Raw genomic sequence first — 13,300 nt, 5'->3', positions numbered from 1 at the left:
ATACGTTTTGAAAGAATATGAAAAATGATGTAACACTGAAAAACCATTATGACACAATGTTAACTGGAGAAAGATTTAAGTTGTATGTTCATGAAAAACAACTTTATTTTTTAAAAAACGTGGGCATATGGAAAGACAGAAATGACTAGTAATTGCATTAAGGTAGAATAACGATTAATGCCTTTCAATTTTGTGAGAACACTCCAAAATTTTTAAGAAATAGTACAAAATTTAACCATAAAAAGTACATCAAGATGTTAGGTGACTCTAGAAATGTTCTAAAAACTAGATTGTGATGACAGTTACACAACTTTAAAAATTTACTAAAATATCACTAAACTATACGCTTAAAATGGGTAAATTTTATGGTTTATAAATTATACCTCAAAATAAAGTTGTTCAAAAAATGTTAGGAGAAAAAAAATCTTTCTACAGTACTCACATGAGAAAATTCAGGCTGGGATGGGACAGGAAGTGACCCAGGAGTGAAAACTGGTGTGCTCTGAGATACTGGAGTTGAGGCCTGTGGTGATATAGCGGTCTCAGGAGGGACAGGGAGGTTTTCTATCCCCACCGGTTCATCATCTTTGAGTTTCTTCTGAAAAGACTCTCTTCCTTCTTCAGATAACACTGACATATCCATTGGCTCATCTGGTTTAAAATAGGAAAAACAAATTTAGAAATAAGCACTAATTGATACTCATGTTCTAATATCACTAATTAAAATTACATAACAGAAATTTCCTTTCCTAAAATACAGTGACTTCCTGAAGACTTGAAAACCCATATCCAATAAGATATTTGCACACCATTGTTCATAGCAGCACTATTCACAGTGGCCAGGACATGGAAGCAACCGAAGTGTCCTATGATAGATGACTGGCTAAAGAAGCTGTGGTACATATATACAATGGAATATTACTCAGCCATAAGAAGAAATGAAATACTGCCATTTGCGACAACCTGGATGGACCTCGAGATAATCATGTTAAGCGAAATAAGCCAGATTGAAAAAGCTGAAAATCACATTATATCACTTACATGTGAGATATAAACCTAAAAGCAACAAATGAACAGGACAAACAGAGACTCAAGGACATGGACAATAGACTAGTGGTTACCAGAGGGTAGGGGGTGGGAGAGAAGGGAAGAGGTAGACAGGGTAATTGTGTCAAATATAGGGAGGTTGGGGTAGGGTGAGGTGGGTAAAAGGGATCAAATATATGGTAGCTGAAGGAAACTAGACTTTGGGTGGTAATCACACAATAGAATATATAGATGTCAAATTATAATGTGCACCTGAAAATTATATAATTGTATTCACCAATGTTACCCCAATAAACTTAATTTTAAAAAAGTAAAATAAATAAAAAATAAAATAAAAATAAAATAAAATACAGTGACTTAATTTTCAGAAAAACCAATACATTAATAGATCGGGCCCTAGAAATCCAGCAATACTTTCTTCCCCTGGGAGGAGAGAAGTCTAGGCCCCCAAAATACTGTTATAAACTAAAATGGAGTTCATCTGGGAATACCTGCCCATCCACATGAAATGTTAAAACTCTGATCCTGTGAGCCTCTTTCCTGATTATAACTGTTTTCCACAGTTTGCATAGGAAAGCCCAGATTAATGGCAACTAATTTAACCATCTTCTATCCTGCCACAGGCCTTGAAAGGCAGTGAACTTGTTCACTATTCTAAGTAAATATCTACCTATTTATGAACTCATATTTGCAGCTGCTAAGTGCAGAAAGATGGATGTCAGGACAAAAACATAAGACGAAAAAAATATCAGTGCCAATCAGCACTGATTTATCAAAGAACTAAGTACAAGACAGTTTTCCTGAGAGAGACTGCTCAGGAGGGAAACATACATACATAAAACACTGCTTTCCCATAGTTTACTACCCACCTGCGGGCTAACAAAGATCTTCCTCAGAGCCAGCCTAGCCACCCAGGTATTTGATTCATCAACCCTTTTCCCCCTACCTTACAACTTGACCCCAAATATGCTTCCTCTGGACCAGAGGTCCCCAACCTTTTTGGCACCAGGGACCAGTGCTCCTATGAGAATTTAATGCCTGATGATTTGAGATGGAGCTGAGGCGGTGATGCTAGCACTGGGGAGCATCTGCAAATACAGATGAAGCTTTGTTCACTGAACCAAAGCTCACCTCCTGTTACACAGCCCAGTTCCTAAAGGCTACAACCAGTACCAGTCCGCGGCCCAGGGGTTGAGGACACCTGCTCTAGACCACTCTCAAACTATCTCTGCCATCGAACTTTTCCCTATAATCCACTCTCATGCTACCAGCTACCCCCAACCCCAATATCCACCCTTGCTGCTTATTTGGCCTAAAACCTCACCTTTCAGTCTAATGCTAGGTTCGGTTGGCATCTGATGCTGCAGGCCTTTATTACACTGCCACTGCTGTGTCAAGTATTCTCATTACACTTTGTGATCTTTCTCACCATGACAAAGCACTTATTAAGGACCTGCTGTTCTAATCACTACCTATAAAAAGGCTTTAGGTTAAAAATCTTAGACAGCAAAAACCAAATATAGAAAAAGCATTCACAGTCCTACAAATAGTTATGCACAAATATTAAGCAAATACATTAAATCTAAAATACAATTGACAATGGAAAATGTTACTTGAAAAACAGAGAACTGAAGCATATACATAATATGATCCCAAATTATGTGTAAAGATACTTCTTTATATTTATGCACAGAAAATACTGAAAAAAAAATATCCAAATACTAATTATAGTTATATCTGGATTGTGGTATCACAGATGACTTTATTTTCTTCTCATTACTTTACTATATGCCTTCCAAACTTACTGCAATGAGTATAGGCATACCTTGTTCTATTGTACTTCGCTTTATTATGCTTCACAAATGTTGCATTTTTTACAAATTGAAGCCAGACCCTCCACCAGCAAAAAGATTATGACTCGCTTTATTAAGATACTTTACTGCGATATTCACTTTACTGTAGTGGTCTGGAAGTGAACCTGCAATATCTCTGAAGTATACCTGTACTATGTTTACAATCGGGGAGAAAACATTTTTAATATAATTATTTTTATATGTTCACATTACAGATAGAAGAAATGGTTCTAAGTATAAACCAAACTTAACTTGCATTAACAGGAGTTTTTGTAGAATAGATTCACTTTCATTTTCATTTTTTACTGAAGATAATCACTAATCATGTTATGCTTAGAACTTAGAATATTTGTCGATTTGGGTATCTACAACTGATTTCAAGAGAAAAAAGCCAGACGCAAACTTTGTCATGGGTAAATTACACTTGAAAACAGTTAAATATGTTTCTATATCACTCAAGAGTACAGACAGCAGGATATCATAGGAGACATACACCCAGCAGGTAAGAGCATAGGCTGTGGAGATAGCAGCCTGAGTTCAAATCCTGTCTTTATGACTAGTTATGAGATCTCTCTGTGCCTCCATTTCTTCATCTATAAAATGAGGATAAAAGTAACATCTATTTCTTAGGATTGTTGTGAGGATTCAATGACAAAAACCAAAGAGAAGCACCAAGAACCAAAGAAAAGCACATAGAACAGTGCCTGGCATACACTAAATGCTCAGTAAATATTAGCTATGGTACCAATATTGGTATATGAGAGAATGAAAAGGAGAAAATCATGGAATTTATTGGAAAAGGCTTTGTAGGCACTTAGAAATATCTTGAAAGACTAGATAGGAAACGTACTGAACAAAAAGAGCTTTAGAAAATGAAATAAACTAAGTAAAAAGGAAAGCTTTCTTGTGCATAAATATAAAATCACTAGGTCCTTAAAGGAGGAAGTAAATAATATTGAAATGTCTACTGCCTGCTCCTAGCCACTCTTGGATGAAAACTGCTTTGATAATAGCAAAAAAAAACCCAAAACTAAAAAGAGCAAAAGAAACAATTTTTGATTCCCTCTGAACAATAACATGTTAACGTGTTGCTGAAAACTACTGGACCATTAAGCAATTAACCCAGTTCATTATATTAATTCATTTAAGTTCAACTTTAAAAACCTAAAAATTTTCCCTTAAAGGTCTTTAAAAATTAAGTCAACAACACAGAATTCTCAGAAAAATCAATGCTAGAAGAGCAAAGAACTGCGGAGAGCACTTTACACTAGGCCACATCCCTAAAGATACGACAGACATGAGTTCTGCTAAATAGTTTAGGTCATACTGTTCTAACATATAAAGAAACAGTACATTTTGCAAAGCAGAAGTGCTGCTCCTCTTCTAATCTGGAATCAACAGACAGATCCAGAGAACTCACCTTTTCTTCCTTCTTGCTCTGTTGGACTGCTAGGAACGATAAAAGGGGTAGGTTGGAAAGCATCAGGGGAAGGAGCAACAAGATCTGAGGAATTCCTTTATATAAGAGAAAATCACAGGTTATTTTATCACAGCCACAGTTTTGCATTTGTTTTATACTTTTTATTAGCAAAAACATCTCAGGCATTCAGACAAATACTTACTAGCATTTCTCTCAAAAAGCTACCTGAGGCTGAATAATACTTCAATAACATTTCTCATATGTATCCAAAATTAGAATTAAAACGAAAAAAAGTGTAAAGCCATATGATTATAAGAGAAAGTGAATGATCAGACACAAGGACATCATGATTGAAAAGCAGGATAAGAAAGTGCTAAATAAAATTCATCTGCAGATTTGAGACGAAAATATTTACTCCTGTTTTTTTGCCTAATATTAGAAAGATCATGCACATTTTTATTTAAAAAAAAACAAACCACTTTGCCCTAACAGAGATGAAGAAATACTGTCAACTCTAATATAACCTATTCTCCACCCCATGCTGTTAAATGGGAAGAAGTATTAATCAAATGAAAGAGCAGAATGTTTGGTTGGAATGTGTAACAGTCTCTAAATAACTGGGCAGTTTCCTCCATAGTAGCCCTTTGGGCTACTATTGCACAATCTCCAAATGGGAAAGTAGATCTACCTATCTTCAGTAGTTCCACCAAGTTCTTACCCCCAAAATTCTAAAGCCTAGAGTTTACTTTTTGGTTTCAAAAAGAAAGTTGGACTAGTAGACAATTTTAGCTCTTTAAACCTTAGCCGAAGACCCTGAGGCATATTTCCCTGGCAGAGCTATTTTAGGCTAACTTACGTGGAAAGACTTTCCTGAACAAGGGACCTCTGACCAGAGAGTTGCAGGAGATGCAGAGTGGTGGCAGGTGTGGAAGCCAGAGAACACCCACCTTCTTCCCTTGAAGGAGTAGAATAACCATCAGAAGCTATTAAAAAAAAAAAAATCTAGTTGCACTTATTTCTTAGATTGACATTACTAAATTGTTAAAAAACAAACAAACAACAAAAAAAACCCCACAAGCTCTGTACTGCGAAAAGAGTAATATTTGCAAGCATGTTCCAAAGAGGGCAGAAACTGTTTTCTAATTGTAGTACCATTAATGGAATGCCACACTAACACACATCTTGAGTTCCGCTAAAAGCCCCTTCCTAATAAATTATGGATTTCTTTAATAAAGAATTGATTTAAAAAATTCCTTAGTCCTTTCTGTCAAGATTGAAGGGAGAGAGGAAAAACTAGAATCCTGATACCTCTAGTTGGCTGCTTCCCTTTTTTGTGAAGCTTCTATAATAAAACAGTAAGCAAGACTTTTATTCTAAGGTTTACCTAAGCTCATGCCATGGGCTTATGCCATGATATGCAGATGAGAGAAGTGAGCTCATGCCATGATACGCAGATGGGAAAAGTCAAAGTAATGCCCATGATACATGATAACAGGAATGCAGCAATTTTCATGACTAGAACCTGGGCCTCCTCAAAGGAGACAAAAAATATTAACACATTAGTACAAGGGTATACAAGCAGCCATTACTGATTTATATTATAGAGTCTCTTTTTGGCTCCTTCTTAGCAATAGATGGAGTTAACCACTATATTAATCTCAAATATAAAGGAATTTAAATACAACCTTATAGCTTTAATGAGAGACCAAAAAAGGTTCCTTGCACACATTCATAACATAGTAAAGGGATATAACTTTCTCTTATTCCCTCCTTACAACCAACAGATTACAGCAGGTCCTCCAATGTCATTTCATTCAACTTCATTTAGTTATGTTGATGAGATGTCCTATGAAAGGGTATACAAGCAGCCATTACTGATTTATATTATAGAGTCTCTTTTTGGCTCCTTCTTAGCAATAGATGGAGTTAACCACTATATTAATCTCAAATATAAAGGAATTTAAATACAACCTTATAGCTTTAATGAGAGACCAAAAAAGGTTCCTTGCACACATTCATAACATAGTAAAGGGATATAACTTTCTCTTATTCCCTCCTTACAACCAACAGATTACAGCAGGTCCTCCAATGTCATTTCATTCAACTTATTTAGTTATGTTGATGAGATGTCCTATGAACTTGTTTATATCAATTAGCCTATTGTAAAATTGGTTTTGCTATACATTGTTTCACTTAAAGTCACAGAACCTGTTGACAATATTAAGTGAGGACTTACTGTACACTGCTAGTTATTACTGAAGCTTTCTGGCTCTGTGAAGTTACAGAATGGGGGGTTAACAAAATGTGAAACTAACACCATTCTGGTCTTCTAAGTTTTAGTCTTCCTACTAGACCATAACTTCCTATTGGAGACAGATGAACTAAAAAACAGATGAGTAACTCGACTGTTACCCAGGTGAATATGAAAAACTTATACTTAATTATCATATTTAAGATCTGAAGACCTAGATAACAGAAATAGCTGCTCTGTCCGTAACTACTAAATTTACTATATTAGATATTATTCAATATCTCCATTTCCAAGAGAGAAAATTATGTTAAAATGTTAAATAACAATCATTTCCAAGAAGCCGTTCTCATTAATCAGCTACAAACACATTTTCCTTCCATATCACAAACAAGTCTATATCCTGTGAAGTGCTTTCAAGCTTAAACAGTAGCCTCAATACAAATAAAAAGTTTACATCTTTGGAGAAGAGGAGCTATTGCAACTAATTACTCTTTGTACCTGTTTTATTGCTCTGGTCAAACAAGTCTTCTTGAGTTGACAAAACCTCAGGCTCTGGTGCCTTCTGAATCTGCAGTCCATCTTCCAGAAGTTCTTGAGTAGATATCTGTTCTTTTGTTTCCAAAGCAGTAAGAGATAATTTGGGACTAGGAGGCATGTCCTCTGACCTAGGAAATTCATATTACCAGGAGAAAAAGTTGCTATGTTCAAATGCTTTCATCTTTGAGCTAAGAAATTTTTCCTGTTTTGTGTGTTTTCCTTTAATAATTTCAAAAATTTCAGTAGCTCTATGTAACTATTTATTGAAGATGAAATATGATACTTGGTAATGGCACCAAACCCCTCAACTCATTTCAAAGCCTGTCTTAGTCTCTCACACAGCAATACCTCTTTTCAACTTTGCTCCCTGCTGTGCTTCATACTAAGGTTACTGGTGAGTGATTTAGGGATTTTTGTTACATACGCTATTATCTGGACATGCATGAAAGATTCTGATCCAGAGCACAAAGTCAGTCCTAACAATGACCTTCCAAGGAAAGGGTCTGGGTGTGAATTATCCTCTGCACTAGTGCACATATTATCTTCTCCTGACCTTTTCCATTTGATATACTCAACCTAAGCCCCAAACTAAGACTTCATACCAATACTCCTCTCACACTTATAAGACACTCATTGCTGATCCTTTTCCAGACTTAGGAGGTTCACTACCATTCCCCAAAGAAAAAGGGATAGCAAAACTAGCTAGAGAGCAACTTTCTAAAGAAAAGCCTAAAAAGTCAGCCCCACTTAAGCTGAGTGCTTTGCATCAGAAAGACAAATTCTCTTGATATTCAACTTTATTCAGAACTCCAGGACCCCATTCCCCACTGTTTCTATTAAAGGACAATACTGAAGGTTTAGTCATCATCCCCTCCTACACACTGGAAGCATCTCACTTTCCTCTGCTACATCCAAACTTGAGCTGTTGACCTGAGACAATGCTGTTTTGGATACAATCATCACCACAGACAGAACAGAGGTATACTGTCCAATTCATACCAAGTTAAGAGCCCAAAGGACTTGGGAAAAGGATATCTCCCTTCATCTATACCATAAACTACCAAATGCAAGATACCTGAGGACCCAAAGCAATCTGGGTGCTCAAGTAGAGAAACAGTAGACTTTCAAATAGAACATTCATGTACCTTCTCCAAATACTGGAGAGGCTAGGAAAACTCCCACACAGACACAGTGCCTCTGCAGACAAAGATCAGAGAAGAAGAGTAGCAACCAAAGGTTAAGGTGCCATGCTTACAGTTATAGCAACAGTAAAATGGCTTTGTAATACACCTAAATATAAAATGAGGACATAATGAGAATTCATAAATTATCAATGTTTCTACTAGACCAGAAATATGCTCAGTACAGGGGGAAAAATAATCAATTTTTTTAAATGTCCCCACCTGGCAAAGTGAAATGAGTATAATCCTATAGCAGAAAGCCAAACAACATTCTAGAAAGAATATGGTTTACCTTGCAGGTGGTGGATTCTGTTCTTCTACTACATGTACATCCCTACTGGGCTGTGCTACCACAGGATCATCCTTGCTGGGCTGTTCTGCCATAGGGATATCTTCATTAGATTGTTCTTCCTGCTTAACTGCTTGAAGTTTCCAAAGATGACAGAAAGGAGATATTTAATTTTTCAAAGTACTAAAAGCAGTCCCAAATGCTTTTTAAAGGCAAAGATTTTAACAGAAAGAAGTCCAATTTGAAAATATATACAGGCATCATTCCAAAAAGGAAAATAACCAATAACTCACTTACAAAAACCTTTAACCTTCAAGCCATCAATTGACAATTGACAAGTATTTGCCAGACAACTCTGTCACCTTACTATATTAACTTAGTTTATATTAATTTAGATAGCTATAACATGTATCAAAGAATGAATAACTAGCTCTAGCATGGGAGGAAAACACTTAGAAACAACTCCAAATGCCAAAAAACATGTTTCATACCAATATTAGCATCCATATCAGATAGCCTAGTATAACCAGAGTTGGTGGTTACTGATTGTAGAGGCTCTTTGTCTGCTTCATATGACACAGTATGTTCCTCAACTTCCTGGCTCTGGGAGAGTTCCAGAGCCCCAAAGCCCAACTGTGATGAGGCTGGATCTAGGAACAACATCCCAAGAAATTAGGCATCACCCTGCAACATTATGCGCTGTGCAAGGTGCTTACGAAAGAAGGTCACGTTAAGCCCTTCACATCAAAGTCCTGCCCCCCAAACTTTTCAAAATGAATAAAAGCCCTGAAAGTGAAGGGGGAAAATGTGTAATAAAGCAAAAAAATTGTACACCATAAAACCTTATAAGCACCCAATAAAAGACAGACTATGTCCACTTTCTGAAGATATATATAAACCAGACCTACAAGCCCAGCCAATCCAATGTACTTCCAACCCCACAAAGCATACATCCCAAAAATATCTGAAAAACAAATGATAAGAAAGGAAGAAGAGTCCATAAAGGGGGCTATCGAGTGAGGTACAAATTCCTGAACACCGTATTAGGTGAAATATCTTAGACTACTAGCAAATTTCTTAATGACTATTCTCAATTTAATGATTACATAAATCTATAACGTGATAAAAAGAAATTTAGATATCTATATGCTCACATTAAAGGGACTTAAAAATCTACTATCCCGAAAAAGGCATAAAGGTACCTTCAGCACCAAGGGAGTGTGCGGCATCATCTGGAGTATCTTCCTCCTTTTCCCCTTTCTCCTTCTCTTCCACCTCTTCTTCCTTCTCTTCCCCCACAGGATGAGCAGATTCCATTGACAGTCCCAAAACACTACACAGCAGAAAGACATAATCATGAGTTTCCCAGATAGGCTGGGACACTTTGCTCAAAGCACTCTTTGAATTTTACTTACTCCCCACACACTAATCACCAATCACCTTTAAAGTGAATTTGGAAAAAAAAAAACCTCACCCTCCTTAGTGCTCCTTTTTACAAACAAATACCAAAAAGATTAACAACTCAAAAACAGTGTACAGAATTAAGTAACTCAAATATTAAACAGAAAAGAAACAAACACATTTGAATTTTATCTTTGAAAAGATATGAGCTGGAGTAGAATAGAATAATCTTGCACTCAAGAGAATAACAGGCAAGTGATAAAAAAAGATGTGCATTAGATGTCTGGGGAAGGGGCTAAAACAATACACTACTAAAGCAAACACAGTTCACAAATATTATAGTAAAAAATCTTAGAACACATACATAGAACCAGAGTATCTGAATAAATTCCAGGTTACAGGCCTATGTATTTTTAAAAAGTTAACATCACAGGTCAAGAAACGTAATAAAAGTCAAAAAAATAATGATTAGGAAAAAAATCTGCAACAAATACAACAGTCTCCATAAAATATAAGGAGTTCACATGAAGGACGCCAAGATATACAGGGACAAACAGAAGAGACAACTCATAAAAAAAGAAATAAAAGTATCTTAAATTACGTAAGATATCAGAGAAACCATTTGTTGTCTATCAAATTGTAAATACTGTACTGCTCAAACCTGAGGTAAGATAAGCATTAGCAAATACTGTTTATGAGAGTATAACCTAATAGAACTTTTCTAGAGAACAATTTGGAAATGTTTATCAAGAGCTCTAAAAAATGTTCACAGCCAATAATTTTAATTTCAATTGTAAGAAATAATTTGAATATGGAAAGATCCTTGTACAAATTTCTTAGTTTACTATGATTAAAAAAAAAACCTATAAATTCAGTATTACAGAAATTATTAATTTCATAATCCATAAAATAGTATACTATGCAGCCATTAAAAATGTTTGAAACAACTATATACAATGTGTAAACCTGGACTGGTTCCTGGATTTAAAAAAATTATATATATGTAAAAGACATCATTCAGAAAATTGAGAAAATCTGAATATAAACTATGTTATCAAGTATTATGGAATTAATATTTTCTTAGGTATGATAACAGTATGATTATATGGGGTAATATATTATTCTTAGGGGATGTATACTAAAATATTTAAGGGGTACTATAATGTCTGCAACTTAGTTTCAAATGATCCAGCTCCTCAAAGAAAAGTATGTGTACTATCCTTTCACCTCTTCTGTAGGCTTAAACTTTTAAAATATAAAATTTGGGAGAAATGCTATTAAGAGTTTTTTCATGGAGAAAATGCTCATATCATTAAGCAAAAGGGTCAGCAAACACATGAACTTACTTTTCACATGTCAACTATAAAAATCAAGTATACAAAAAAAAGAGGGAAAATATACGAAAATGTTTATAGCAATTAGCCTCCAAGGGGCGAACTATAGATGACATTTTTTGCTTCCTTGTTACCCTACACATTTAATATTTTGTACAACTATTAAGCATAACTTAAGCATAAAAGATATGAAAATTTTAATTTGTAAAATTGGGGACCATTATCCAAGAAAAAGAACTAAATTTCACAAAATAAAATATAGTTGACCCTTGAACAACACACTGGGAAGGGGCGCCGACCTCCACATAGTTCAAAATCCATGTATAACTTTGACACGCTCAAAACTTCAGTCACCCCTTGGGATCTGCAGGGGATTGGTTTCAGGACCCCTGCAGATAACTAAATCCACGGATGTTCAAGTCCGTTATATAAAATAGTATAGAAAAATGCATACAGTCAGTCCTCCACATCCATGGCTCCCCAACCACAGATCAAAAATACTATTTTCCATTCGCAGTTGGCTGAACCTGCAAATGCAAAACCGGGGACAGGGAGGGCCCAATGTATATTAATTGAAAAATATCCACATATAAGCAAACCCACGTAGTTCAAACCCATGTTGTTCGAAGGCCAACTACAGAACATTACCTACATAATGGAAGGACCAGATGCATTTTTTTTGAAAGGGAAAGAAAGTCCAAGAACAAATATGACAAAAAGTGAGAAAGCAATGAAAGACAAAACAAACCACACATCTTGGATCTTCCTCAGTCTCTTCTGGTGGTTTTATTCATGTCCTGACCTCTGAATGCTGGTAGGCCCAGTGAGCCCTTGGATCTTTTCTCCACCCACACTCACCTCCTTTGTGATCTTATCCAGACTCATGGCTTTGAATATCATCCATATGCATATGACTCTGCAATTTAAATCTCCAGCTTAGACCTTCCCCCTGAGCTCCAGATTTGCATATCCTCAATGTCCTCCAACTGGTAATTGAAAAGGCAGCTCAACTGTAACATGTCTAAAACTGACCTTCTCTTGCAGTCCATCTCAATCAATAGCAACTCCATTCTACTAGTTACCAAACCAAAAACATGGAATCAGTTACTTCCTTCTTTACTCTCGTATTCAACATCCAATCTGTCTTTGAATCCTATTTTCAAAAACCTAGAATCTCAATACTCTCTCCACTTCTACTCTGACTCTCTCCACTTCTACTCTGGTCTAGCCACTGTCCTATCTTGCCCAAATTATTTCAATAGTCTCCTAGTTGATCTTCCCGCCTCTGCCTTTGCTTTGCTTTAAGTATATTTTTTATTATTATTTTATTTAAAAAGCTTATATTTTTATTTTTTCTCAGCTTTATTGAGGTATAATCAAGAAATAAAAATTACATATCCTTTAGTCTATTCTTGATCCAGCAGCCAGAGTGATCCTGTTAAAATCTAACTCTGCTCAAAACTCTTAAATGCCTTCCTATCTAAGAGTAACAGCCAAATTCCTCACAGTGACCCATAAGGCCTTACATATTCTGGTCTCTCTTTTACTTCTCTGACCTCTTCTCCCTCTCCTCTCAATCACTCCACTCCAATCATGCTAACCTCCTTTCCAGTTCTCAAATATTCCAGGCATGTTCATGCCTCAGGGCCTTTGCACTCACTATTCACTTATGCCAGATAACAGCAGAGATGATTACTCAAGATTTTTAATCAAATGTCACAACAGTGAAGCATTCCCTAAGTCACCCTAGCTAAACTTGCAAATCCTATAACATCTCCAATCCCGTTTTATTTTTCTCTTCAGCCCTTATGAACGTCTAACATACTGTATCTTTTACTTATTTATCATGTATTTCTATATCCCATACAAGAATGTAAGCTACATTAAGGTCTAGGATTTTTCTCTTCTCATCAATTTGTATCCCCAAAACTCAATAATGCTTGACATACAGGAAATAATAAATATTTGTAGAATGAGGTAAATCGGA

The 13,300-nt window shown here is 35.9% G+C and overlaps 1 protein-coding gene across 5 annotated transcripts in view; it reads right to left on the bottom strand.

Moving 5' to 3' along the window:
* The window catches only part of TP53BP1 (tumor protein p53 binding protein 1), an 81,761-nt gene that overhangs the window by 47,965 nt on the left and 20,496 nt on the right, over nt 1-13,300 (bottom strand). For 4 of the 5 annotated variants that reach the window (XM_006920436.3, XM_015595862.2, XM_006920437.3 and 1 more), the window contains exons 7-13: nt 9,781-9,911; nt 9,070-9,228; nt 8,582-8,711; nt 7,070-7,236; nt 5,177-5,303; nt 4,321-4,415; nt 443-651 (exon numbers count right to left, since the gene is read on the bottom strand). In XM_006920436.3, coding sequence (XP_006920498.1) covers nt 443-651; nt 4,321-4,415; nt 5,177-5,303; nt 7,070-7,236; nt 8,582-8,711; nt 9,070-9,228; nt 9,781-9,911 — 1,018 coding nt within the window. The remainder of the gene's footprint in view (nt 1-442; nt 652-4,320; nt 4,416-5,176; nt 5,304-7,069; nt 7,237-8,581; nt 8,712-9,069; nt 9,229-9,780; nt 9,912-13,300) is intronic. The other variant, XM_015595861.2, reaches the window with a different exon arrangement.

This window comes from Pteropus alecto, unplaced genomic scaffold (genome assembly GCF_000325575.1).
Source record: "Pteropus alecto unplaced genomic scaffold, ASM32557v1 scaffold86, whole genome shotgun sequence".
In the NCBI taxonomy this organism is placed as follows: domain Eukaryota; kingdom Metazoa; phylum Chordata; class Mammalia; order Chiroptera; family Pteropodidae; genus Pteropus; species Pteropus alecto.
This window is presented reverse-complemented; position numbering and strand designations above follow the sequence as displayed.